Consider the following 26,273-nt stretch of genomic DNA (forward strand, 5'->3'; position numbering starts at 1 on the left):
AATGTAAAAAGTCTCCAAGCTGAGATTCGTACCCAAGACCCTGATGGCAATGACAACCATGCTGGTGTGTTGCCCAGTGGAGTAGAGTCATAGTGAAAATGATAATAAAGCTTTTAGCAATGGCAGTTCAAATAACTGAAACCAAATGTTGACAAACACCGTAAAATAATAATAATAAAATAAAGAAATTGCATATTTCTCACATTACAGGAAATATTTCATGGTTTAGGTCAGTTTCCATTCCCAATACATGTTCCATTTTCTTAATGGCAGAATATTCCAAGAGATTTCTTACCTGACATGCACTGAGATTACTATAAACAAAAACAGAAAGACCAAATGATGACGCGATGACTTGGCAAGCTTCTGACAGGCCAATTCGCATCCATGTTAATTAGAGAAACACCTGTGGATGTATCACAGATACCTCGAACTCACTGAAAAATCTGAAAAACTCTGGATCTCTGCAAGTCTGGTTCATCCTGAGCTACATTTCCTAGACAATGTGGGTAAAACAACTATCTACAAGCAAAAATGTCATTAGAATATCCAAATATTGCAATAATATGGAAGGAGATGAGCCTTCGATGAGCGTGATCATGTCTAAAATTTGTGCATCAACCACAGATCTGAAGCTAAAAACAGCTTCTGAAGATAAATACCTACTAATATATCTTTAAAACAGAGCAAACTGATCAGAGGAACATAGCTGTGTGGAGTAAACATTAAAAAAGTATTAATACAAAATTGTAGTTATTTTTGCATAGTGAAGAGTAAGAAAAATCTAAAATATCCTCATTTCTACATTAAACTGCAAAGAATAAAGTCATTTGCAACAAATGTAAAAACTAATTTTATACCATTTATTGCCATTTACAGTTCTGACAAACATTTATTTAATAGGATGCTTAATGCTACACACAGCAGTGAAATTATTCATGGAATAAAATGTATTTACAAACTGCATGTGTATCATCACTTAACAGCTCCTTTTACAGTGCAGCAACAGTAGTGGTAACCATAGAGATGGAGGGAAACCTGCTCGGAAACCCCTCACTAGGAACTCATCTTTAATCTTTCTTAAATAATTTCTTTGTTCTTTGATATTAATTTTTTTTTTAAAAAACCTGAAAAGCAGCAGAAAAATAAGAGTCGTGAGAAAGTAATGTAAAATTTCCCATGTGAATCAGCGCGTTGCAAAAGTATTGAACCTCCTTGGAATTTTTAACATCTGCTAACCTTACGGTGATTTAGTGGGATTATAAGTGGTAGACAAACCCAACATCGTTGATGTTTTTGAAATGGAAGGAAATTTACACATGCTTTATTAACAACAACAACAAAAAAGTGTTTTGCATTTGTTTTCCACCCACTTTTCAAATTCAATCAGCTACCTTCAAATTTCACCTAATTAGCAAATAGAGTCCACCTTTGTGTGTAATTTCATCTCGATATAAACTCAGCTGAAGGCCTCTGATAGAGATAATTAGTGAAAAAGCATTAAGGAAAACAGCGGTCAAGAATAAAGGTAGCTATTTAAAACATAAACGATATCTGGTTTTGGTCTATCCCCTAAAATTTAAGTGAAATAAGTTACACTGCGTGGTTGTGACATAAAAACATTTTTTACTCTTAACGGGTGTGAATACTTTTGCAAGGCACTCTTTAGTGTACCTTTGTACTTCACGGCAAAATACATTTTTGAACTGCTTTCCCAAAACAATCATTTCAATGTTTTGAACTTTAACCTCTCTAATAATTTTCTCCACACTCTTGTTCAAATAAATAAATGTCTTGGTTATTCATCGATGTGAAGCATTTGCCCTTAATTACCACAAGGTGGCATGCAAGTCCCCCATACAGGAATACATACAGTGCAGCAGCTTGAGAAAAAAAAAAGTTTTTCTAAAAAAAACATAATAATAATTTTTTTAAAAAGAGTTCCAAAGTGTGATTGCGTAATCTCAATTTAAAAAAGCGTGCCCTAACACAAGCAGCGCCAACAATAAATAGACAGGAGATCAGCGGCCCGTCGACCGAGGCTCAGTGCAAAACAGTGTAAACGTTGGTCCCACACGGCGGAGGCTCTGGTGGCGCTGGCGGAGTCTTTTCACTTCTCTCTGAGAAGGTACAACACCACGGCCTTCAGGTAATGTCCGAACGCAAAGGCCGCGGACACCAGCCAGTGGGAGTACAGGGTGGGGCCGGTGTTCACCACGCACTTCGTGATGTCCGCCTGCAGGGAGACAGAGATCTTTAAGAGACGTTTTGGAGGAGGACGTGGACAGAGGCAGGCCGCACAGACGGGATTCACATCAAACGTCAGCGAGGAGCATCAGCCAGTTCTGTCGGGATGAAAATAATTTAGAACTTTACGTGGCGTAAACTGACTTGAAGCAAAATCGTCAGCTCTGGCTGGTCACAATGCTTTGGAAAACTTTTCACCCAACATTAGATCCATAAACTTCAGTTTGTTTACTGGAAATTTGCATGTTAGACAACATGACAAGCTTTTCCATGTCTTGTCCTTCCACCCCCCCCCAAAGAGCATTAACCTCTGACCCAACTTGCAATACCTACATGCAGTGCTAAAAATCAATGCAAACAAGAAACATCCAGTTTTTTTTTAAATAAACTATTCAATAATACATTCACTTAGCATAAATGCTGCCTCACACTGTCTGATTTTAGATGCCTGAGTTCTGTGGCGAAAAATGGTATTATCAGATAATATCTTATGACTTTACTACTGGAAAATACATCTTTTCATCACAATCCCCTCTTTTTATTATAAGAAGATATGTAATATTTAATATTGACATCAATTTTTAATTTATTCCCACGGTTTTTATGGCTATGGAGCTGATGTACGGTTCCTCTGGTCTTTGTCTTGTCAGAAACGTTTCCATTTCTTGCTGGCCACGCTAGCTCCGGCTGCAAAGCAGCTTGATGAATTTGACTGGCAGCCAATCAGAAAATGAGCATCAGAAATAAAGTTTAGATCTATTATTTTAAATGAGATTTTATGAAAAAGATTGAAGAACAAAACAAAAATCATGATGGAAAAATGTAAGATTGAAAAAAAATGACGGGATTCAGGTTTTTTATTATTATTATTGCATTCCGCCCCCCTTCATCTTCCCTCCAACCTCTTGAAGCCACCACAGCGCCCCCTGGCGGCCTCCACTTTGAAAAACCGCATTAGACCAAAACAAAGAAAGGTAATGATGCCGTTTGTTCACTAATGTTCTCTTACAAAACTCTGAAAACGTGTGCCACATTCCACACTTTTCTCTCTCTTTTTTAATGAATTTTCAGTAATGCTCTTCCTAATGTTGGTCTGTCACATACAATCTTGATGACAAAATGTGGAAAAAGTTAAATGCTTACAACTGCTCTACCAAGGCAGCTTACAGAACTAGTTTGACAGAGAGTGACATACCCCAGGCAGCACGGCGCAGCATCAGCCCTGACACTAAACACGTCTCCCTCCTCAGATCCCCCTCCGCCTGCCCGCCTCTCTGTGGAAAACTTTCTGGGTCTGGTTTGGCGCTCCGCTCAAAAACAGGTCGCTCCCCTCTTTTGAGCTTGTGAGGTCAGAGGCACAATACGGCGCTCATCATTTTGTCACACTCCACTTCTCCTCAAAACACCGCAGGCATGCGAGCCGTGGTTCTGAGCAAACAGCCGCCTTTCCTGCAAATGCAGACAGAGGCACGTCGCTCTTCGCCCGCCGTGTCCAACTCTGTTGCTGGAACTCTGAAACGCACTGAAACAAACGGGACTATTCCCTCTACCTTATGTTTATCTAAAGAAGGAACTTCTTGTGAATCCACTTTCCCACGACTCAAGGCGTACGATGCAAAAGCTAGGATTTATACTTGCGTCTTTCATTTCCTCTGTAATTTCGTCTGTGTAAAGGTTATCCATAGGTTTTGATCAATCAGCTGCAGATGTTAGCTCATTATCAACGAGAATACCCAGAAGCAGCGGAGTAAAGAGGAGGTTTGCGGCAGAATCAGCGTGAATGGTTCCAGATGGAAACGACATTAAATAAGAACATAGCCAGCGAAACAAAGCTGCTGGTGGTTCAGGACATCCTGGAGATCAGAGTATTAGATCAAATAGAAATTGCTCAACACTAGCAACAGTGTTGCTAGTGTTTGGGTGGGGGGTGCAACTGCAAGCACTTTGAGGTGTAGACTTTTTGGGGAATGGCCTTGTAGCAAAAGAGCAGCAGAGAAACCACTTCTTTCCCAAGAAAGACATGAAAGGACAAACAGTTCTGCACACAGATGGGCAGCAGAAGCCTGGTGCAAAGTTATCTGGTACATAAAAGAAAACAGTCAAAGGAACAGCAAGATCTACAGGATGCAGCCTACATCAGGGTACCCTCCCAATAATGAAGAATGGGATCATAAGTCTTCAGAAAATAATTTTCTTTCAACATTCCCGGCATATTTTGGTGATGAACCACACACATTGTGTCGAGCTTAAAACAATCCAGATTGCCAAAGACCTTAACATTAAGCATTTTGGATGAGGAGACTGGTCTGGCTTCGGACCAGAGCTTGGTCATTTTCAGGTCAGTACAGACTGTAAACACAACACACCTGGCGCCAATACAGCAAGACTCTTTGTTGTAAAAGCTGCTTTTAAATGAGACTCGAAGTTAAACAATGCCAGTGTCTGAGGTGTTAGAAGAAAAAAAAAAGAAAGTCGGAGAAAGTACATAGATGGATGATGATATTTGAAAGGAAACTATTGGCACATGCTAGATTAAGGCAGAGATCTAAAGGAAAGGAATGAACAGAGCTGTAGTGATGCTAGCTAAATCGCTAATACTGGTTGCTAAACAGACATAACATTATGACCACCTGCCTTATAGAATATATCTCCTTCATTTGCTGCTAAAGTATTGACTTAATTAAACTCCTGAAGCCAAATTTGGCCACAAGATGTTGGCTGTAGATCCTTTAGGTCCTGTAAGGTGCAAGTTGGGGCCTCCATGCATGGGATTTGTTTAACCAAAAAAAAAGAATAAATAAAAGTCACTGATTTTAAGTTATCTTCTTAGATACTACTCAGTCTGAAAACAACCAAAAGATGCTAAAGTTTCCACTGAGATTCTTACGTCTTCTGCTTCTACAGAGTCAACTTTAATGGAAAAATATGTTCAGTTTCTGGCTACTGAGTCCCACCAATTAATACAAATCATGATGGAGACACAATCTGTCAGTTCTCCTGATGTTAAGCCTGAACGAATTAATTAATTAACCACTTAATATTTTGAATTCTCTCTTTCTTTTTTTTAAACTCAGAAATCAGTGTTGGCAGATCGAAGCTTTACTAAATTGTGATCGGTGCATCTCTCGAAATGGGTGAGTGTCTTCCTTACCCATCCTCCTCTTTTCTTCAACCAGGGGGTCAGACTCTTGCGGACAAACTCCCCCATGCAGTCCACGATGGTGTGAACCATGGCCGGATGACCATGGCGCACACAGTCCACTGCCAGGGCTCCCGCCACGGCGTACAAGGAAACCACCTTCCCCCATGTCACTCCTGAGCCGCACACGCGCACACACACACACACACAGACACATGAGTTAGAGCTCAGAGCAAACTGCACTGAACGATCCCTTGAAGGGCCACACGCTAATGTGCAAACATGTTGAGCGATGACGATCATTTAAGGTTGGAAACCGAAACACAACACAACAGCTTGAGGGTTCTGCCGAGGTTCAGACCTGCAAAAAGACCCCTTTTTGCGGTTTTCCCACTGTGGTACAGAGGCAAAAGCATCCCAACACAGAAATTAATGACAGCATGCGGACAGAAAGTCTCACTACATTAGAGAAGCAGATCCTTTTATCAGAGCGGCGTTCCTGTCAAATGCCGCCACGCCATTTACAGTCAAAGCTTCAGACTATTTCTGTGGTGTTTACATATTCAAGACAACCAAAAGGAGCCGCAGCTCTATCCACAGTCTGTCCCTGCCGTCTCTAGAAGCTCCTAAAAGCAGATCAAGTTTCTCTTTATTGGTGGGATCTGGACTTTCTAACACCGGTGGACATCTGGAGAGTTTTGAAGAAACTCTCCGGAGTTGATCATTTTGTTTTTCAAGCTAACCAATGATGAAAGAGGTCCAAGTGAGGCATAACGTCTTATTTAACGTGACGAGTCACATTTATGTTTCATATCTTTTTTTCTTTCCTTTTGCAATACATTTTCTTTGTGTGTGTTGCTGACTTTTACTGAAGTGGTTGTTTTCTACACGTCTCTATCGGTTCCTCACATCTTTGTGGGAGAATTTCGACCTGAACTTCCTTTAAACGTTGCTTCAGTTTATTGAGGTTTGTGGGCATTTCTTCCTGCGCAGCTCTCTTAAGTTCTCAGTACAACATTACCGTCATTGTTCATTAGCTGCACTGTGCTGGGGACTATTATCATTCTGCTGGAGGACACAGTTTAGGCCAAGCTTAAGCTAAAAGACAAATGACCTCACATTTGACTCTAGAAAACCTAGAAGGGAATCGTCAACTGAGTTGTTGGAAAGGAGCATAGATCATGTGGCTGCGAGACGAGCCGTCTTGCTCGATAGCTTGGTTTGAGTTGTTTGTAACAAAACTGCGTTATGGTTTTTGCATTGTGGCAAAATATCTTCACACTGATCTCATCTGTCAAAATGGCCTAAGTTACAGTGTTGTGTTCCTTCCAGAAAGAAAAGAACTTCTCTAACATTACTACTGATGTCTTTCCTCCTCGGGATTTTAGCAATTTCTGAGTTTAAAAGGAGTTTGTACGACACATGATCATTTCTAATCTCGAATGCTAAAAATGTGGATGAGATCATTCTACACCAGGGGTGTCCAAACCTTTTGCAACACGGGCCAAAAGCATCAACTGAAGAGTACTTGTGTGCTAAAAAAACACAACAAAAACACTTTTTTTAAAAACTTCATCACAAACGTTTGGAGAATCTGTTTCCTGCCCAACAATAAACATGAAATATGAACAAATAAATGTCTTTTTCTGTAGGAAAGGAAAGTGTGAATCATTGTACATCCAAAACATCAAAAGGTTTTCACATTTTCCTTGTTGAAAGGAAGTCAGCCAGTTTGCTTCTTTACTTTAGACTGCATTGAAGAAAATTGAACAAGTTAGTCTATTCTCAGCTACAAAAACATGATTCCTATTATAGACAGAAACGGTTTTACTCTGCGTTCTAGTTGTACTTGGAACTGGGAAATTCTGACTGGGAAGTCGGGGGAAAAAAATCAACTGGAACCGAGAGCAACTCTAACTGCCCTCAGCTACGACTTCATGTTTCAATATGGCCGCTCCTAGCATCAACAGTAGTAAGCTTTGGTGGCAACATTGTTTATTTTACGAGATGCACATGCAAGACTTGGCAATGTTACATGTAGCGCCTGTAGCTCTAAACTCAACCAATGAAAAGCCGCGTTTGCTTACTGAAAGTAAAGCTTAAAATGATGTTTGTTAGAGATGCTAACAGTGTTTACGGGAGTCGCCATGTTTACTATAAAACGCTGTTAGCCCCGAGTTCCCACTTAACTGGAACGCAGCTTTACAGAGCAACTACGCGTTGACAAACTCAAAAGAGGAACCGCAGCTTCTCTAGCTAGCTCCTCGTGCACTTCAGCATGGCGCTAACCAGCGAAATGCTAACGCTTACAGGTGGCACCATTTCATTTATTTATTTCATTAATTCCCTTATGAGAATCAGTGAGAGTGAGGCTAAAACTGAAAATGTTATTTTTAGGGTCAAATCAACGAGGCAGGATGCTTATAGCGGTGCAGATATCTTTGAGTCAAGCTCACAGCAGGCAGACAGGAACTAAGAAGGAATGACTTGGCAAGTTTTATGAAGGATTCCCCCCTCACTCCTCCCAGATAGTCTGTTTGTTTTTTTTTATCTCTGCTAAACAAAGCGTGACGTTTGAGACCAAACTCTCGCGGATGAGGCATTTGCGGTCGTGATCTCCAGCTGCTCAGGACTTCCTCTCAACACAGTGACTCGTCTGAGCCCATTTGCTGCACGTTCGCTGTGCGTTCATGGGAGGACTGGGCCATCGATTAATCACTGAATGGAATTCGATCATCACTTATCCTGACCATTAGAGCATTCTTGAGTAAATGTAGCTAATCTCAAATTGGACCAGACTAACCTGATCCAGTCCAGATAACCTGTTGCAGCTCATCTCTTTGTTATACTCCCGGAGGAAAAGAAGCCAGCTGAGGCCCATGCCTGAGCTTCTTGAGTGCGGTCCAAACTGTCTGTAACAATCACAGTGTCTGATAGCGTTTTACCCTAATATGGGCCGAAGGTTTTCCACTGAAATTCCTTTCCTGGCAGGGGATAAAAGAAAGAGAGAGGGGGGGGGGGGGCGCCAAAATTCCTCTTAATAACAGGGAATCCTGGGTTCAGATGAAAAGTAATGCTCTAACTTTCAAGTGGGTTTTGTTTTGCTCAGTGAAAGTTGTGAATCCGTTTTACAACTACTCAAAAATACACAATAAGAGAAGTAGAAAGAGTTCCCCATTTGCTCGGTATCTTCATTGTGTTTGCCTGAAACTCTGAGCTTCCTCCCTTCCAAAAGGAGCTTCTCTAAATGGAGAAACATTTCTTCACCATTACCGCTTTGACATCCGCCTGCCGGCAAAGTTCAGTGCGTCTTATTGTGATTTTGCGACAAGCGAACCCAAAATGATGTAAAATAGAGAGGTGGAAGTGAAAAAAGATGCATGGTTTGAAAAATGTGGCATGGATCCATATTCAGCCACTCAAAGTGAAAACTTTGTGGAACCAGCTTTGTTCTGTATTCACACCTGAAGATATGTTATACAGCTCTTATAGCTTAATCAGAATTTTGTTTTTTTAGGGATGCCCCGATTCCAAACTTTGAGCCGATATCAATGTCCGATACCAATACAGCTGTTATGGCCGATAACCAATATGGGCCATAACAGAGGGGGATTGGTAATATCACATTGTCAATCCCCCTCCCCCATAAATACATTCACAAATATAAACACGGTCATTAATATTAAACCAATTCTATTGATCGGACCAATACTGGTATGTTTAAAAAAATAACTAAAATCAGCCGATACCGATATGTCATGCATCCCTATTTATTTTTTGCTCTTTTTTTTTTGCAAAATAACTATGGGAGTCAAACTGCCATGAGAGCTCGTCATCAATATTGAAGGCATACTGCCATTTCTTAATTGAATTTTAGGGTTGGAACTTTAAGTAGGACATCCTAACAAGACGTAATCCTTTGGCTCCACAATTATGCACTACTTTAAGTTGGTCTACTGTATAAAATCCCAGTAAAGCTCACTGTGCAGCAAAAGGACGACCCACCTGTTGAGAAGATGTCCGCAGCGACAGCCATGAAGGCATCAGACACCACGCCCTCCACTGCCACCGTGATGTTCAGCTGCCGGGCCACGTTGCGGTAAACGTTGGGACGGAGGTACTCCAACTCGTCACCTGGTCGGAACAGAGCAATCTGAGTTCAGTCGGTCCATCCTCTCACCGCCTAACACACAGGTAAGGTTAGATTTCACAACATATGTAGATTAGTTTTTTAAAACGTGCACGAAAGCAAAGAAACTACTGGAGCTGAACAGCTAGCATGAGCAAATGCAATGGTGGTCAAGTGGCTTTTGATATACAGTACAGACCAAAGGTTTGGACACACCTTTTAATTCAATGAGTTTCCTTTATTTTCATGACTATTGACATTGTAGCTTCACACTGAAGGCATCAAAACTATGAATAACACATGTGGAAATATGCACTAAACAAAAAAGTGTAAAACAACTGAAAATAGCCCTTATATTCTAGTTTCTTCAAAGTAGCAACCTTTTGCTGTGATTACTGCTTTGCACACACTCTGCATTTTCTTGATGAGCTTCAAGAGGTCGTCACCTGAAATGGTTTTCACTTCATAGGTCAACCTGCCCTGTCAGGTTAATAAGTGGGACTTATTGCCTTATAAATAGTCATGAAAATAAAGAAAACCCATTGAATTAGAAGGTGTGTCCAAACCTTTGGTCTGTACTGTGTATATATATATATATATATATATATATATATATATATATATATATATATATATATACTGCAACATTTGAGTTACAACTCTGTTACAACTCTGCTAAAACTTTTCAATCTGTCTTTTGTGGGAATATTTGTGGTTTGTAAAATGAGGGAAAGTGAAACTATGCTAGCATCTCTCTTCAGCAGTCACATGATAGTAGCTCTATATGTATGAACTCGAAACACCAGTGTTAACCCTTAACCGAACAACTTGTCTGACAGCCGGAGGATGGATTTTCTTCTTACTTCTTACTTCTCTTGGTGCTGACTGAAGCGATAGCGATAGCATAGGCTGTACTGTAGGTGCTAGCATGATGCTAACTGGAGGAAGTGGGCTCATTGTAAATCTGCCTCAAGGTCATTTTTAGCAATTGAGGCAGCAAGCTCTAAATATGATAAAGAACTAACTAATGTTTTTATACATAGATGTAATAAGAAATGCAGGTTTTCACCATTTTGTTTTTGCAATATTTGCATTGAATTTTTACAAAGAGTAACACTAAGAGTACCAGTAGTGGGGTGTTAGATTTGTTTCTTTGGAAATTATGTAGAATCTGTTTGCTTTCGTTTCCACAAATAAGCAGAAAAGATTCATCCTCTTTTTACTAAATTTTATGTTTATTTTAAAATCAGAAAAAAAAGGATACAATTTTTGTTGTTAAAGAAGACAGCAAAATTGGGAAAGTTGTGAAGTTGTCTTTTTTCAAAAACATTTACGGCTCCAAAGTTTTATTTGGCTGGCCTGGGAGCAGAAATGTATGGAGCTAAATTGGATCCATAAAGTTTGTTCCAGAGAAAAAAAATTGAAACAGATTTCTTTTCTTTTCTCTTTTTCTCCAGTTTCAAATCTCTTTTTTTCAGTTTTGAAACTTCTTTCAATTTCATTTTTTTTCCTTTTGAACAAACTTTATGGCCCCAATTTAGCTCCATAGCAATGACTCTGTCACAGGCCTGCTTGATTTTTAGACCAACTCAGCTTGGTATAAAACGTAGCCATTGCTGTTTGTCCTGATCCTCTTTGCGAACCGCATCATTTTATTGATGATAATTTTTCCTGAAATCGATGGGATTTCTTCGCCTCACAGAAAACAAGTAAACACCGTTACAGGAGGAATTTAGCTAAAAACAGGTGAATAAAGCGGAAAAACACATCAGTGATGAGTTGCCCAATCGGTTGTCGCCAGAGGCGTTCTTTAGGAAGCGAGATTTCATCGTGATCAAATACTTTATCACACAAAATGTAGAAGAAAAACTAACCACAGCACACTGTTCTATGGGATAAAAAAAAGAAGAGTAAATGGCTTTGCAAAACGGGGAATTGAAATGTATTCCAGGTAAGTGTAATTTGTTCAGAGGATTGCAGCAGCAGCCAGACCTGCCCATCCAGTCTACCTGCTTTAAAGGCAGATTCAGGTGAAGGACTGACTAAGACATGATGAGCCGCCTGGACCGTCAGTCTGAATGATCAGACGCTCAGGTGAGCGGCAGTCACAGAACATGTGACCGATCCAGGAAGGGCGCCGGGACTCAGCTCGGTTAATTATCGACTTCAAAACGCGGCGAATCAATGTGGATTTTCTCGCCGTTCATCGGTTCGCCGTATTACTTATCCTGCTGAGAGGCCCGAGATGACAGATTTCAGGGCGGTACTCATCTCCAACGCAGAAAGGTGAAGATTTTTAAAGGAGGTTGAAGTTTTCTATCAAAATCTGAGGGCAAGTTTCCAGCACTAAACATGATTCACACACACACACACACACACACACACGGCTTCAAGAGAATTTCCTATCCTAAAACGGAGATGGAGTCATAACCACAAAACGTAAAGCAATACCTTAACCAGAAACAACCTGGTCTACTGTATGTTTTGTTCTGCATTGGGAAATTACTCCTGAGGAGAAAGGATTGCATAATCCCGTTCGTTAAGACAGAGATTCCCCTGAAGAGGTTTCACTGGAAACTCAAGGAGTTCCTCTGAAATGTGACTCGAACACAACTGGATTCCACTTGACTTTATTCGCCAGACCTGCCCACGCCGACGTCGGCTTTTTTTTTTTGTTGATTCTTTGAAAAGGGGAACGCAACATGAATGATTAGTATTTAAAAAAAACCAACAACATTGTAATCTGCGTTTTGTCTCCATGATCTAACTAATAAAAATGTGGAATACGTTACTGGACGCTCAAAATAACTCATAATTCTCATCTAAATAGACAGACTTTACCGCCACCAACAGAGATTGTAAGCTTTAAACATTCCCAATCCAAGAAATAACAGTTGAAAAGACGTAGATTGATTCAGCGTACAGATCTAAGGCAGGGAAAAAAAAACAAAAACATCACCAGCAACCAAGATGCAGCTTTAATCCACTGGAATATATTCACATCCAAACCACTCCTGGTGCTGTGTGGCTGAGTTGAGGCTCATCGATCCCCTTCCCTCTTATTGGACAACAGTCAAATAAAGTTCCAAAACAATCATTTTTATACAGTTTTTAAAAGATCTTCTTATCCATCTGTGGTCATTTTTAGCTTTTATTAACTTAAACTGGACTTTATTTTTAGAACAATTAGTGTGAATTTAGGGGAATTCATTACAAGTCCCTCGTCTTGTGACTTTTGTCTCTCTGGTCCAAAAGTGTCTGAGGTGAAAACATGTGAGCTCCACCTGGCGCCTCCAGCAACCCAGCAGAGAATAACAAACGATCGGTGTGGAGGGGGAAAGCATTTTGTTTGTTTGTTCGTTTGTTTTGTTTCTTTGGCAGGTGAGATGAGGTCAGACAGAGGACCAATCAGGGAGCTCGAATGGGCGACCGCCGCTCGGGACATCCCGAAACGACGCCTCACCTGGTGCAAATGGTGACCACGATTTCACATCAGAAAACTGAATCATATTCTACCTCTGAGCTCCTCCTGTTGCGTTTCAATCAGCGTTTTCTTACGTCGCGTCGCAACTTTGGAGCAAATCGCCAGCCGCGCGGATTTCTGGAAATATGGCAAAGCAGAAGCTCCTCCAATCGAGTTTGTTCACATAACACAGGCTTAAAATAATTGAGTGTTTGTGCGTTTAGATGTGATTGGTCTATTTGACTATTTTTTTTTTTCAAAGTCATGTTTTGCGTTGCTACATGATGAATTTTAATATTAATGTTTCGGAAAGAAGCATTTGTAGCTACAGCCTGGTACTCAGTCAGTGGTTAATTTGTGTTGTACATTGTCAAATTTTTTAAAAATAAATTAACACATGGAGTAAGGAGAATGGCCTCATAACTATTAATGGGGGAGGAGATTTTTTTTTAGGTAAACACTTGGGCAAAAAGACATGAGAGAGCCTCAGACAAATGTAAATGTTCTGTCAGGAAGCATATTTTACATACAAACATAACTTTAAAGTGGTTAATATCACTAGCAGTTGTTCATTATTCTTTGAAGACTTTGTAGCTTCTGGTAAATTAAAAACAGCCTACTTGCTAATAAATAGGGAATCCATTATCAAAGAATAAAATCCTTTAGAATTTTTTTTTTACTAGTGAGGCACATTTGGCATGATATTTTTATTCTTTCTTATAATGTACTGCTGACATGTTAACTGCATAAACATGACAATACACGTTTCTGGAAGGACATGCTATAGGGGTATACAAACATGGGATTCAGCTTTGTTGGCCATCTTTTCTTCTAATCCCTCGTTTCCAGACAACTGAGATTAAAGTTCATCTTTTTCCTCTTGCTTTTTTTTTTAAATTTCTCCACACGTCTATTTAAAGTTTTAATATAGTTTTCTTCCTGAATGAAAGTTTGTTGTGAAAAGTTGTCCTAAGCAACTCGGTGACGTTTTTCTCCCTCTTTTAATCCAATTTTTATAGCATAAATGCAATGTACCATATTAATTCCAGTTCCATCAGTTGGATTTCTGCAGAGGATCCCGACCAAAACTTCTGCAGGAAGCATGACGGACTCACCCAGCCACTGAACCACCAGGGACACCTCCGCCAGCTTTCCTCCGGACGCCGCCACTCCCTGCTCAGGTCTGGACCAGCCGATCCCGGCGCGGTTCAGCCTGGAGTGGATGTAGTCCCTGCACAGCGCTTTAGCCTGGGACACCAGCTCCTTGTCGGTGGGCGACCGGTCGAACACCTCGGCCGCAAACACGGAGGAGCGCCGCAGCATCTCCATGTCCCCGAGCGTCGCAGCCGCAGCCGCCGCCGCTCCCTGCGCGGCTTCAGCAGATCAACGCCCCCCTCTCCCCGCTCTCACCCTCCACCGCACCGCGGATCTCCTGCTGCTATTACCAGATACAGACTTGCGGAGATTATCCTGCAGAACAAACACGCGGATTAGGTTGTGGGTTGATAGCCCGGATAAAGCGCAGAGCTACTGTCCCAACCAATCAAAGTTTACAGGGGGGATAAGAAATGATCAAGAGCTGGAAAAAGAAACAGAAAAAACTAACAGCAGGGAAAAAGTTCTGAATTAATCAATGAAGGCGTTCTAATATTAAAACAAGCTGCACTTACCTAAAAAGAAATATATATATAAAATACGGAGTCCAACGGTATTACGCAAAGAATAATGATAAATAAATAAAATATTGTAGCAGAGAAGTGAATCTAATAACGGAGCTGTTGTTGTTGTTTTTAAGCTGGAGTCAGTCTGAGCCTTAAAATAAATAAATAAATAAATAAATGCTCCCCTGTTCGCAGACTGACGGGCTTTCCTTCTAAGGGCACTTATTGTGGAGTCCAAAGGCGGAGATAAGCAGCAACTAAAAGCCCCGCCCATCGGCACCTCCACAGAGACACACACACACACACGCACACACACACACACTCTCAGAGAAACTCGTTAATCATTAACAAGCTTTATGACAGGTGGAGGCCACACTGATTGTTAGTTTCCCTCTTGCCTAATAAGAGGTAAAGCTTCTGCTTACCCGATCTGCTCACCCTTGATGGATTTTCTCCTCCATTTTGTTGCATGGTGGTTTTTCTGAATCCTCCACTGCATGGAGGGTTGCGTGTCAGTATCGCGTTTGCCGTTTCTGGAGCTCCACCTGGGTCAGTATCATAACAGTTAGCCACTTCATCCCAGTTTTATTGGATTTCACATGCAGCGGTGTGGCCATCTTCACTGACCTAATTATCCATCGCTGCTTAGATTGAGCTGGCTACCGATTTCTGGCTTAAGGAATGCAGCAAACCTTATAATCTTAACTGTTCAATTCAAGCCCCTAAGTTTGAGTAAAAAAAAAATTAATACATAATTCAAGCAATCAAAGGCGTCACAAACAAATGTGCACATCTTGAAGTCGTCCCATTGAACAAGACCCAGCTAATGAGGTTTCGTGCCTCCTCCTTGTTTGGAAGGAAAACACGCTCCAGTCTGGCTGCGATTACATCCACACCCACTTCACGCCACAGCAGAAACCTGTTGGAGCAGATCTCCCAGGCTGCACTGGTGCTTCTGGGGGGGGGGAAAGCCACTTCCTCCCGCTGGCCGCTGTCAGGACATGCCAGAGGAATGCCCTGCTTTGTTTATGAGTGGCTGACATCAGATGCCCTGACAATCCCGTAGAGGCAAAGTTCAGCCGTAACTGGAAGATTATTCACAGAAGAATATTTTACAGCGGACACAGCAGTGAAGGGTCTCTCTAAAGAAGAAAAAAAAGGGTACACGCCCCTGCTTCTATGTAATAAAATGAGACCACGATGAATCATCTCAAAACCTTACCCAGCATACATTATGACATTCATCTTGCAACTGACAAGCAACTACAGGAAGGAACTGCAACCTTTTAGCGTGAACGTTGTGGAACTGTACACACAGACCAGGCTTGTCCTTGCAGGCGCTTGTGGACTTGTGCTAATCCTGATGCTAATGCTAGCAGAAAAGTTAGGAATCAAAGGGATTCAACTTATCAGTCAGGTTCCACAGTGTTGTACTGAATACAGGCCATGCCATTAGCAAAGGTGGTCACCGAAGTTAAGCTTGATATTTCTCCAAAAAAATATGAAGAGGTGATGCTGAAACGTCTTCAAGATGCTGAGAGCATCACTGACGGAGCTGCAAGAGAATCCAACAGGTTGTGTTCTGCATGTGGCAAATTCACTTCAGAAATACTCCGTTCCAATGGTAAATTAAACGTTCATGGTTTTCCTGTAATGATGAATTGTTTCTCCACCATTACCACATTCAGCCGAGCAGTCACGAGATTGATTGACAGTGCCAAGACCCTCCTCCAGGCTCTGATTGGTTGTTTTTGACTAGGTGCGGTGCATTTCTTTAGAAATGGCTCAGGGAGGAGGTGGAGCAGTTCAGAGATTATCTGTCTCATAACATACAGACACAACATGGCAAATATGTAGGAAAACATATTTCTTAAATAAAAGTTACATACTGCAGCTTTAAGACAAAAACCAAACAAGAAAAAAACAACTCAAGAATCAGTCAGATTCAGTTTTATTTGTTATGTTTTCGGTGGAATAACATGAAGTCTACACGAGGAGCATTCAGAAACACCGCTGACGACAATAAATAGGTGAAACACGCTGTTGGTTACCTGGGCAACAGGTTCATACACATGCAGAAATGACTAGCGGGCAGGAGATAGCCTCCGTCACATTCTTCTGAGGCCCCAGCGGCGGAGGTGTAAGAGTACATGGATAGTACCTCCCCTCCTCACACACACACACACACACCCACACACACACACACACCCACACACACACACACACCCACACAGAGAGGATAAAGATTCCAGTCTTCACAGAAAATATATAAACTGTACAATACCATTATTTCTCTTACCAAACTAAATCAGCTGTTCAGTCAGTCCTACCTCCTTTAAATCAACTCCCGTTTATCTAAAACAGCTTGATAGGAGCTCAACATGTTCTTCAGCTTCATTAGAGGGAAAACCTTCACACTTAGATAACCCTGCACAGTATGCTGCGGAGATGTTATCCCTATGTAAACTAAAACAGGATAGATTTCATTAGTCGATAGCTGAGAGAGAAATATAGCACCCAATTGACAATAATGCAGCTTATATGGGGGCGTAAAGCAGAACATCTACCCTGTAAACAACTGAAACTCTGTTATTCTGTTAATTAACAGACACATTTAACCCATCATCCTATTTCCAGCAATATTAGCTGCACAGTCCGAGTCAGCAGAGCAGCAACCTCCAAACCTCTCGTCCCCGACGACAAACTGTTCGACATGACTTTGACTTTCTGCTCGCCCTGAAACACAACGCAGAGCGCATCCTAGCTGTACCTTCATGTCCCACATGCCGTGCTTCATCCGCCTCCCAAACATGTACCAAGTAAAGTCGTCATGCGTGATGACCTTTCAAAAGCGGAAAACGTAAGCCCTTTGAAATGTGGCTGGTCCCATAAAACTGGATTTACCTTCAGTTTGTGTGAAAAAATCAAACTGGGTACTAGACATGCAAAAAAAGTCACAAAAATAGATAATAATGTATACATCTCCCTTTCATTTTATCCCGTATGCTGAGATGTTTGTTATTATTTATATACCTAATAGGAAAACAAAAATGCACACATATTAGAAAGAAGCTGAAAACATAAACACGCAATCTGGCAATATCTTTCAGTCTTCAGTTGTTATTCTTCAAAAACTGAACTTAGAAATAATTATGTGATTTTTCCCAGAGGCCCAGCCTCAGGATGCATAATGCTTCATTTAACTTCCATTGACCTCCACAGCACCACCTTTAGGTATGAGCAGGCTCATCCGGCCCGTGGTGCTCGCTGCACTCTTGATTACCTCCATCCATCTGAAAAACAAAACAAAAACAAAAAAAAAAGGAACACAGACATATTTTACTTATACTGCTACTGAAGTTGGGAAAACTTGCAAAAGTAAACAGTGCAAAAGTATTCACATCCTGTTTTCACATTTATGGGGTTTCTGAAGGTTTCAACGACTCAAATTTAAGACTTTTAAAGACTATTATGAATGAAATTTAAGCAATTTTGCACAACAAAAAAGTAGTGGCAATATTTCTTTTGCACAGAATGCACCTAGCATCATACAGGTCTGCTATGGCAAAGACTAATGTCATCCAGCCAATTGCTGATAAATTAACTTACCCATGATAGTTGCTAAAATGTTAGCTATGTAACTAGCAAGGGTTTATTAGCAGCTATATGGAGGTGGCCTCAACTGCCTGAAGTGACAGAATGTAACAAAGCTGTCTCCATGTGACTCAAACTTTTACTGATAGAAAAGTTTAACGAGAAAAATAAACTATAACATTAAATAGTCCACAACAAAATTTAAGACCATTGATTAATGTATCTAAGGCCAACTCCCATGCTTTCTAATTAACTTAAGATATTTTAAGGCCATTATGACTGGAATTTAAAACCTTTTTCATGACAGAAATGTTCAAAGGAAAACTGCATATTTTAAATAGTAGCACCAACTATTTGGGCATAGAATGAATGAATGAATTTAAGACATCTTAAGGCCTTAATTTTAGATGCACGGATTTAAGACTTTTTGAGGATATGCGGATACCCCAATTTAACTGGGATTTCTCCCCCAGATGTTTTCTTAGGCTTCTTTGTTTTGATTTATTCCATAAAATACTAGCAGAAGGCATAATTGTTGTGGTGGTAACTGTAAATACATCTGATGTAAGTGAAAAGAACCAGGCGACGAACCTCTCAAAGGTGTACTCGCTCTCAGCTCTGAAGAAGTAAACGTGCGACTTGAACTGCAGCTTGAAGACGTACTCCTTGTGAATGCTGTCCGACTCGTCGGGGGTGCTGACCGTGTAGCCGAGCAGCGGCAGGCTGGCCAGGGGGAAGTCGTCCTGCGGCAAAGATAAAAGCAGTTTTTCTTGTTTGTCTGTTTTCATGTTCCCGGAGCAGCACATGGAGAATCGGCGGACGTTCCGGCCCACCTGGTGGGTCTTGTAGAAGAACAAGCAGAAGTTGGTGAAGACGACCCAGAGTTTCTGCCAGCCGTTGCTGTTCTTAAACTTCCTCAGCAGGTAGCCTGACAGCTGGTTCTAACACACAGAGTAACAGAAGGATGTTCAGATGCTGACAGATGGATTTATGGTTTAAAATACATGTATAGATCTATGTCACTTAAGGTTATGAAAGGGTTTTACTGCATGCTGTGATTTCTAAATGAAGAAAGGATTTAGGAACACGAGTCGCCATGGTGAAGTTTGCTTCATGCACATGAAAAACAACCGGCTAAGCTACAGAGCTTAGCCTCGTTTTTAAATCTGTAATGAGTTAGCTTGGAAAAAATCTTTTATTTTCTGGAGAATAAACTTAAATTCACATAAACTGAATGGTTTCATTTTATAATCCACTTGTAAAATCAGGAATTTAGCTATTCAAAATGTGCTAAAATAGAATAAAGGAGATCTGTAAACATTTATGTACATTTAACATTTAACAACGAAATTTTTATAATCCAGTCTCCAGGGTTTTAAGATGCAAAACCTACAGTTCCCTCCACCATAAACATATAAACTCCCTTAATAAAGATTCGTATAAAACAATATAATTTAACGGTTGCTATATTAACCTGGTGAGCTCCAATTTGTCAACTTTTGGGGCGTTTTAATTATTGCTCTATAGATATTGGCATATCCAGGTGATTAGCTGTTTTAAGACATTTACTAATTTATGAAAATCTGCTCTATTAGAATGATATGTGCTCTTGTTTGTCCCATTTTGAGTGATAAAGAAAAAAGACCATGTAATCCATTTGACCGGGCCAAATAGATTACAAATTAAAAGCTTCCAAACACAGATCAACCTAAACCAGTGAAGCAAACATTACAAAACATCTCTTTGTTTCATTTAATTTATTGGGATTTTCAGCAGTACCTATTTTGTAAAAGAAAATAGAAATAAAATTCTTATTTTCCAAATTGAATAATTGGTTTTCTACATTTTTGTCTTTACTGCAATAAAAAAATAAGTAATATTTTTTCAGAGTTATTCTAAGATTAATCTTTGGTAGATGTGGCATAACTAAATACATTAAAAAAATAATTATTTATTTTAATTTGAATTGACTTAACACTTTTTGGTACCAATAGAATTTTTTTCAAATGAAAGGTTTTCCCTATTACTACTCAGAGTTTGCAGGTTGTTCTTTTCTAATTTCCTTTCCATTTTACAGTTGATTTCATGTGATTTTTTGAAAGGTTACTGTCCTATTAAAGCTCCTGGTTCTGGTACCTGATTCATGCGCAGGTAATCAGTGAGAGACAGGTTCTGATTTCTGTACCAGCAAACATGCGTGATGGTGTTTGGTCTTTGTCCCTGACCGAGGAGATAGCGAGGAGGGAGCTCCGGCGACACGGCCGGAGAGCCGAAGACTGGAAGTGTGAGAGAGAGAAAGAGAAGAAAGGGTGCAGAGAAAAGGTTTAGTGTGTTAGTTATGATAAGGAAGTCGGGAGGAAATGTGAGTCGGGGAAAGTCCAGATCTGTGGAGTGAAAACTTGTCAGACGATGTTTTCTGGCATGCACGATAATGAAGGGGAGCAGAAGATGACACATCTGTTAGGATAGAGGGAGGAACCAGGAAGACAGGGCGGGAAAGAGGGAGCTTAAAATAAACAATTAAAATGCTTTAAAGAAAAGATCAAAGACTCAGATCCAGACGGAAGACACTGCTCTTTCCACAGGTCCAGTGAGGAAGGGTGTGTGAAACGGTGTGTGTTTTAGTGTGTCTGCGTTCCAGGAGGAGGGGTACCTCCACAGCCAGGCTGTGATCAGACATAGACACACTGGTGTTGCGGTGCCAGCACACATGCATGGTTGTGTTGGCACGGTGATGCATCTGCTTGTCGAGGGAAGTGCGGGAGGAGTTCATGTCGTCCTCCGACTCCTGCTCCAGAGAAACCTCATCAGATGATCCTGAAGAGGAAGGAGGGGAGGAGGAGGGAAGGATAGCAGGAAGTTGTGTGGAGGAGAGGGGGATTTACTTCTGACTTACTTGCTTTTTAATTTCGATTTAATAAACGGACAAAAAAACAAACAAAAAAAAACCCTATCCAAAAGACACAAGAGGCTTTTAGGTGGGGACGTCAAGGCGGTGAGGTTGTTGGGAAGCCTTACTGTTGGAGTGATCGTTGAGGCCGGTACTGAGGAAGACGCCAGATTTCTCCTGAGACTTCTTAGCCAGGTCGATGGCCATGTTCAGATCCTCGATCCATTTTCCCATCTCCACCTTAGAGCTGATATCACAAACGAAAACAAACATCATGTGATGGCTATTCGGCAAAAAAAAAAAGAAAAAAAAAAGTCCGGGTCAGAGTGTAGAAGAAAGAAAATAAATCAGCTTTTAGTGATGTGCACAAATGCTGACGAGTAAGAAAACTGGATTAACTGAACCATCATGAGTAAAGAGATTAATTCACCAGCGGAGTAGTTGTCTTTAATTGTTTCTTGGGTTCCTGCCAACTTCCTTGTTCCTTGTTGTTAATATCATCCGACAAATAAACTAATCGGCATGTCTTCACTGGAAAAAGAACAGCACTGGAGCACAGACTGAGCATTCAAACAGTTCTGATTTCTGTCTGCTTCAGGTCCTGTGAAAGTTTGAGCTACTTTTAATACTAAAAAAAAAATTTGTACTAATATCACATAGCAAATTAATAACAGCAACAAGAACAGGGTTGTATGGAATCACATTTCTGAACTTTAGTTTGAGCTTAAGCAAAAATTTGACTGATCTAACTTCCTGCTTTTAAACCGGTCTTATTGTAATAAATTAAGGGGAGGGGACTTTTGAAGTTGTTGGTTTTTTTTTTTCTTTTTTACAAGATTCAGGAGAAAATTTAGCAAAGTTAAAGTTTCCTTCCAACGTATTTTCAAATTGAATTAGTTCTCAGGCTCTTATTGGCTCACCTGGCAGCCACCACGATGGTCCTCTGAGCAGAGTAAATGGTGAAGCAGTGCGGCACTGACCATTCGTTCTCACTTTCCTCCACCTGTGTGAGAACATTCACAAAGAAACAAAAGTTCAATTGATTAAGGAGTGACTACCTTCCATTATTGTCAGGGATTTAGCAGGAGTGAAAACAGGAGGGGGGGAAACAAGACAAAAAGTCTGATAGTAACATGGAGCAGCAGAATCCATCATCAGGATGTAATGTTTGTGAATTAAGTTTTTTTGTTGGGTTACCTTTTTTTATTATACCTCAATTAAAATCATAAGAAGAAGCACAAAATACACATAACTTTTGTTTTGATTTCTATACAAACTAAAACACCGATCATTAAAACGTTGCAGTGGTTTAGAAACTGTTCATTCATGTGTTCATGTGATTGAACAGACATATCTTAGCATTATCTATTTCCCCATCGTTTTATGAGTTGACGTAACTATTTGTGTATTTACTCTTCAAATAAACCCATAAAAGTAGTAAACAGGTAATAAGCAATGATGTCATTTCAAACAGATAAAAGGATCAATAAAGTGACTAAATAAAACTAAACTGCCCAGGTTACAGATGTATATAAATACAAAAACAGGAAGGTAAGGATCACTGCCATGTTCTAATTAGCAATCCCCACACAATGGAAATTTTACTTGTTTTAAAGGGGCAGTAAAATGTATTTTCCAGGCACATAGTGCCGTTTTATAGCACAATTGTGTAACTATGTTGCCTTCATAATTATAAAAATGCCAATTCTATCAAATATGACTATAAATAAATTATACTTTATAATTTAGCACCTTGAAATTGGACCTCTGTCTCAAAAAAAAAAAAAAAAAAAAAAACTCTTGCTATTCTTAAACCCTGCCTTGAGGAAGTCATCACAACATGTCTCCTCTATTAACAGTTTAACAACATTTTTACCAGTGTTGCTCTGAGAAATAGCTCATATAATGAAGTCAGCAGACACACAGTTCCACCGGGTGTTTGCTGATTGTTGCTGGCTAGTCTGAAGGAGCTCAGTAGGGGAGTCGTGTGGGAGGGCTGCTCTGTGAGGCAGAAACTCGGCTAAAAAACTGTGGTGCCTTCTCCACCCAGGCATTTTGCACAGCTGAATGGTTGCTGTTACGACTGGCTCAAGGTCATAACAGATACGGGAAACCATGCAGTGGTTAAGGTGCAGAAAATGAACATTTATTAACAAAAACTACAATGGATTGTGAAAGTCAGTGCAGGGGGCGAAATGCAAATGCTTGGATGTGTTGTATGAGTGCATATGAAAGTGTTGGGGTGCAAAGACAAACGCAAATGTGCATGAGGAGGGGAGCTGAGGCCTGACAGCAGAGCAACACAAGCGACAAGAGGCAGAGTGGACGCCGAAGGCGACCCTAAAGGTGGAGACGGCCAGGTTTAAATATTCTGTGCTCCAAATGAACAGATCAGCAGCACCTGTAAAGGGGAGGAGCACAAAGGCAGACAACAAAAACACCTGCAGCCCAGCCCATAAGGCCCAGGGCTGTTACAGTTGTCAAGGGAGATTAAAGGATTTCTCAAACATGCACGAAATAATCTAGGCAACACTCCAGGCATGTTTATGATGAGGGAATAGCATTATATCATGTAAAGCACAGGAAAGTTAATTTTACATGATACTGCCCCTTTACGTTGATGCATAAACTTACAAAATTTGACACTGGTGTGTCTGCAGCAATCTGTTAAATATGCTTTTTATTTAGTCTACATGGGGGAAGAAAGGCTGGTCTGGGCATCTATGCTGGCAGAGTTCACTTACCGGTGCATCCAGCACTATGAGCTGCAGCCAAGAGTGAAACAGAAACATGCAGAGTTAGGAGACCCACACTCCTCTGTTTTGGAGGTCTGTCCTAAAACCCTAGTGCTAACTGAAACGCCATGAGGAAATGTCCTCCACAGACTGGCGTCTGTGTGTGTGTGTGTGTGTGCATTAAGGTAAAGGCAGAAAAAGTTGAGAGAGTTTTGTCTTCCAGACTCACAATCATGCCGTGAAGTGGCAGCTGTCCATGCACTTTGAACTGATTGGTTGCCGTGACACCTTTGCTGGTGTAGAGGAGCATGTCTGAGAACTGAAAAGAAAATACCCGAGCATTAACAGCTGATTGTCGGCTTGATTAACAAGCTGAAGGAGGAGTCCGTTCTGGACCCACCAGGAAGAACATTCTCTGCTGCAGTCCCTTCTTGGTGAGTTTGTACAGACAGCCCTCTCGGATGAACTCCTGCAAACAGAGAGCCAGACAGAGGACATCTTTGTTTTTCTCTTTGTTTCTGTTGGCGTCTCTGCTCCCACTGCCATCTGCTCGGCGTCGGTACTCACCCGGCCCGGAGCCGTTAGGTTCTCGATCCCAATCAGGTCTCTTTGCAGCTCCGTCAGCTTCTGGAAGTTCTCCAGCCGGATGAGACTGCTCTGGAGCTGGGTGGCTATCTCCGCTACTTCCTTCATTGCTTCTGCAAGGGAGGAGGGAGAATATCAAAACATGTCACGCATTGCGCCACCGAGGAGTTACGATTACGTTTCACAGAGTTTCAGACGGTGCTTCCAAACACAATACTCATGAAATTAAACTTGACAAATGTTTTTTTTGTTGTTGTTATTTTTGTTAGGACTAATAAAGTTTTTAAAAAATCAACCCCAGTGTGTCCTGAGACTGTGGAAAAGAAAGCTTCATACTGTCAGAAAAACAGAGGTAGAAAAGGAGTCATTGTGCAAATACATACCAAAGTTTACTCTGCCTTTTGAAATTGATTCTCCTTAGAGTTCCCAGTCACTTATACACTTGCAGTTCCTTTTTTTTAATCCAATTTTAAGAAAATACTTGTTGTTAACAAATATCACTGAAGTCAAAGTTGTGCTGCTTTCCCCCAGTTTGGACACTTTATCTTAAGGGTCCCCTTAGCCTATCTTAAACAAGTATTGTTTGTTTTGTTTTTTTCCTCCCATTGATGTTGCAGTTTGTTTGCTCGTTAAATTTATTTGCTTTGTACAGAAACTAAAAAACAAAAAAATAAATGAGAAAAAAAAGACTGAATAGTTTTTAAGAAGTAACATTTACACTTAAACAGTTTATTGTATTTATTTTATGGGAACTGAAAAAGGTACTAGTAATGTAAAAAACAAATACATATAGAAAAATCATGTTTTATGAAATTTGAAAGTCTCTTCAGTATCTTACGGCTTTTTGTCGAAAAGATCCAGATTAGTTGTACTTCCTTTCAAACCGGAGCACCTTGTTAAATGGATCTGTGGTCTACAGGGTGATGAGATGTGGAACATTTACCCTTACAGTCTTCATAATCACGGTGAGCAGGAGAGTAGTGCTTGCAGAGTCTCTCCAGGATGAGCTTGTAGTGCATGAGGCGCTGGATGGGTTTGAGCAGGAACGTGTTCAGCGGCAGGTAGCACACCTTCTGCAGCTCAAACTCTTTGTAGACCGTCTCCAGCTTCTTTATCCTCTTGGAGGCTTTCTCTAGTTCCGTTAGCACCTCGTCGTGCTTCTGCAGGTAGCTGGTGAATTCCTTAGGGCAGAATCGTTGATGGAAACAATGTGTTTGATAATCATCTGAGGGACTGGAGTTTGGTATTTTAAAAACTAAAGGCATCTGTACCTTAAGAGCACTCATGTTCTTCAGCATCACGTCACCGATCCTCTGGTAGTCACCTTTGACGTGAGCGTTCGACCGTCCTTCCCTGTCCAAACAAAGGCAGGTTTAATTGTCATCACCATGTCGACAGGCAGGAGTCGCGGATGAACTTGCGGAAACGGAGCGACGGAGTCGTACCAGAGAGCCAGCCTCTGGTCCAACTCCTTCAGGAATCCTCGGTGGAACTCGTAGATGGGGTCGATGTTGGAGAAAAGGAGCGTCATGAGGCCCTCTGGCATGGCGTTTTCTTTGATCACAGCGCTACGGAACCACTGTAACAAACAACCCACTATTACACAGAAGACACTGAAGATGTGCAACATTTTTTAAAGAAAAATAAATCACTAAAAATGTCAACCGATTCCTGAAAAATTCTTGTGATTAATACTAAGTTGAATAGTTGTGTTTTATGCTCTTTGAATATTTTTAGAACACCAAACGGCCATGTTTCCTCTTTCTCTGAACACTATTTTGTCTGCGTGTGATTATTACAAGATATAAAATGTAGAAAGTTTTCTTTAGC

At 40.7% G+C, this 26,273-nt stretch overlaps 2 protein-coding genes across 5 annotated transcripts in view; both read right to left on the bottom strand.

Annotated features, from left to right (window-relative positions):
- Positions 1 to 842: 842 nt before the first annotated feature.
- Positions 843 to 15,149, bottom strand: LOC102228145 (bcl-2-related ovarian killer protein homolog A). 2 transcript variants are annotated; one of them, XM_023339836.1, is made up of 5 exons: positions 15,065 to 15,149; positions 14,094 to 14,448; positions 9,392 to 9,520; positions 5,399 to 5,562; positions 843 to 2,236 (listed from the first exon to the last, which is right to left on the bottom strand). In XM_023339836.1, exons 2-5 carry the CDS (start codon positions 14,305 to 14,307, stop codon positions 2,111 to 2,113), a joined length of 633 nt encoding a protein of 210 aa, XP_023195604.1. In that variant the 5' UTR covers positions 14,308 to 14,448; positions 15,065 to 15,149; the 3' UTR covers positions 843 to 2,110. The 2 variants fall into 2 exon arrangements, with proteins under 2 accessions (XP_023195604.1, XP_014328910.1); XM_014473424.2 differs by lacking the exon at positions 15,065 to 15,149 and adding an exon at positions 14,649 to 14,916.
- A 1,424-nt stretch (positions 15,150 to 16,573) lies between these two features.
- farp2 (FERM, ARH/RhoGEF and pleckstrin domain protein 2) overlaps positions 16,574 to 26,273 on the bottom strand; it is a 38,723-nt gene continuing 29,023 nt past the window's right edge. For 2 of the 3 annotated variants that reach the window (XM_023339460.1, XM_023339457.1), the window contains exons 16-27: positions 25,889 to 26,022; positions 25,715 to 25,796; positions 25,387 to 25,624; positions 24,426 to 24,556; positions 24,259 to 24,327; positions 24,088 to 24,177; positions 22,044 to 22,126; positions 21,252 to 21,370; positions 20,887 to 21,050; positions 19,067 to 19,174; positions 18,825 to 18,976; positions 16,574 to 17,932 (exon numbers count right to left, since the gene is read on the bottom strand). In XM_023339460.1, the coding sequence (XP_023195228.1) occupies positions 17,839 to 17,932; positions 18,825 to 18,976; positions 19,067 to 19,174; positions 20,887 to 21,050; positions 21,252 to 21,370; positions 22,044 to 22,126; positions 24,088 to 24,177; positions 24,259 to 24,327; positions 24,426 to 24,556; positions 25,387 to 25,624; positions 25,715 to 25,796; positions 25,889 to 26,022 (1,464 nt within the window). In that variant the 3' untranslated portion in view covers positions 16,574 to 17,838. Of the gene's footprint in view, positions 17,933 to 18,824; positions 18,977 to 19,066; positions 19,175 to 20,369; positions 20,510 to 20,886; positions 21,051 to 21,251; positions 21,371 to 22,043; positions 22,127 to 24,087; positions 24,178 to 24,258; positions 24,328 to 24,425; positions 24,557 to 25,386; positions 25,625 to 25,714; positions 25,797 to 25,888; positions 26,023 to 26,273 lie in introns of all 3 variants that reach the window. The other variant, XM_023339459.1, reaches the window with a different exon arrangement.

The sequence above is a fragment of the Xiphophorus maculatus genome, chromosome 9, assembly GCF_002775205.1.
Source record: "Xiphophorus maculatus strain JP 163 A chromosome 9, X_maculatus-5.0-male, whole genome shotgun sequence".
Lineage (NCBI taxonomy): Eukaryota > Metazoa > Chordata > Actinopteri > Cyprinodontiformes > Poeciliidae > Xiphophorus > Xiphophorus maculatus.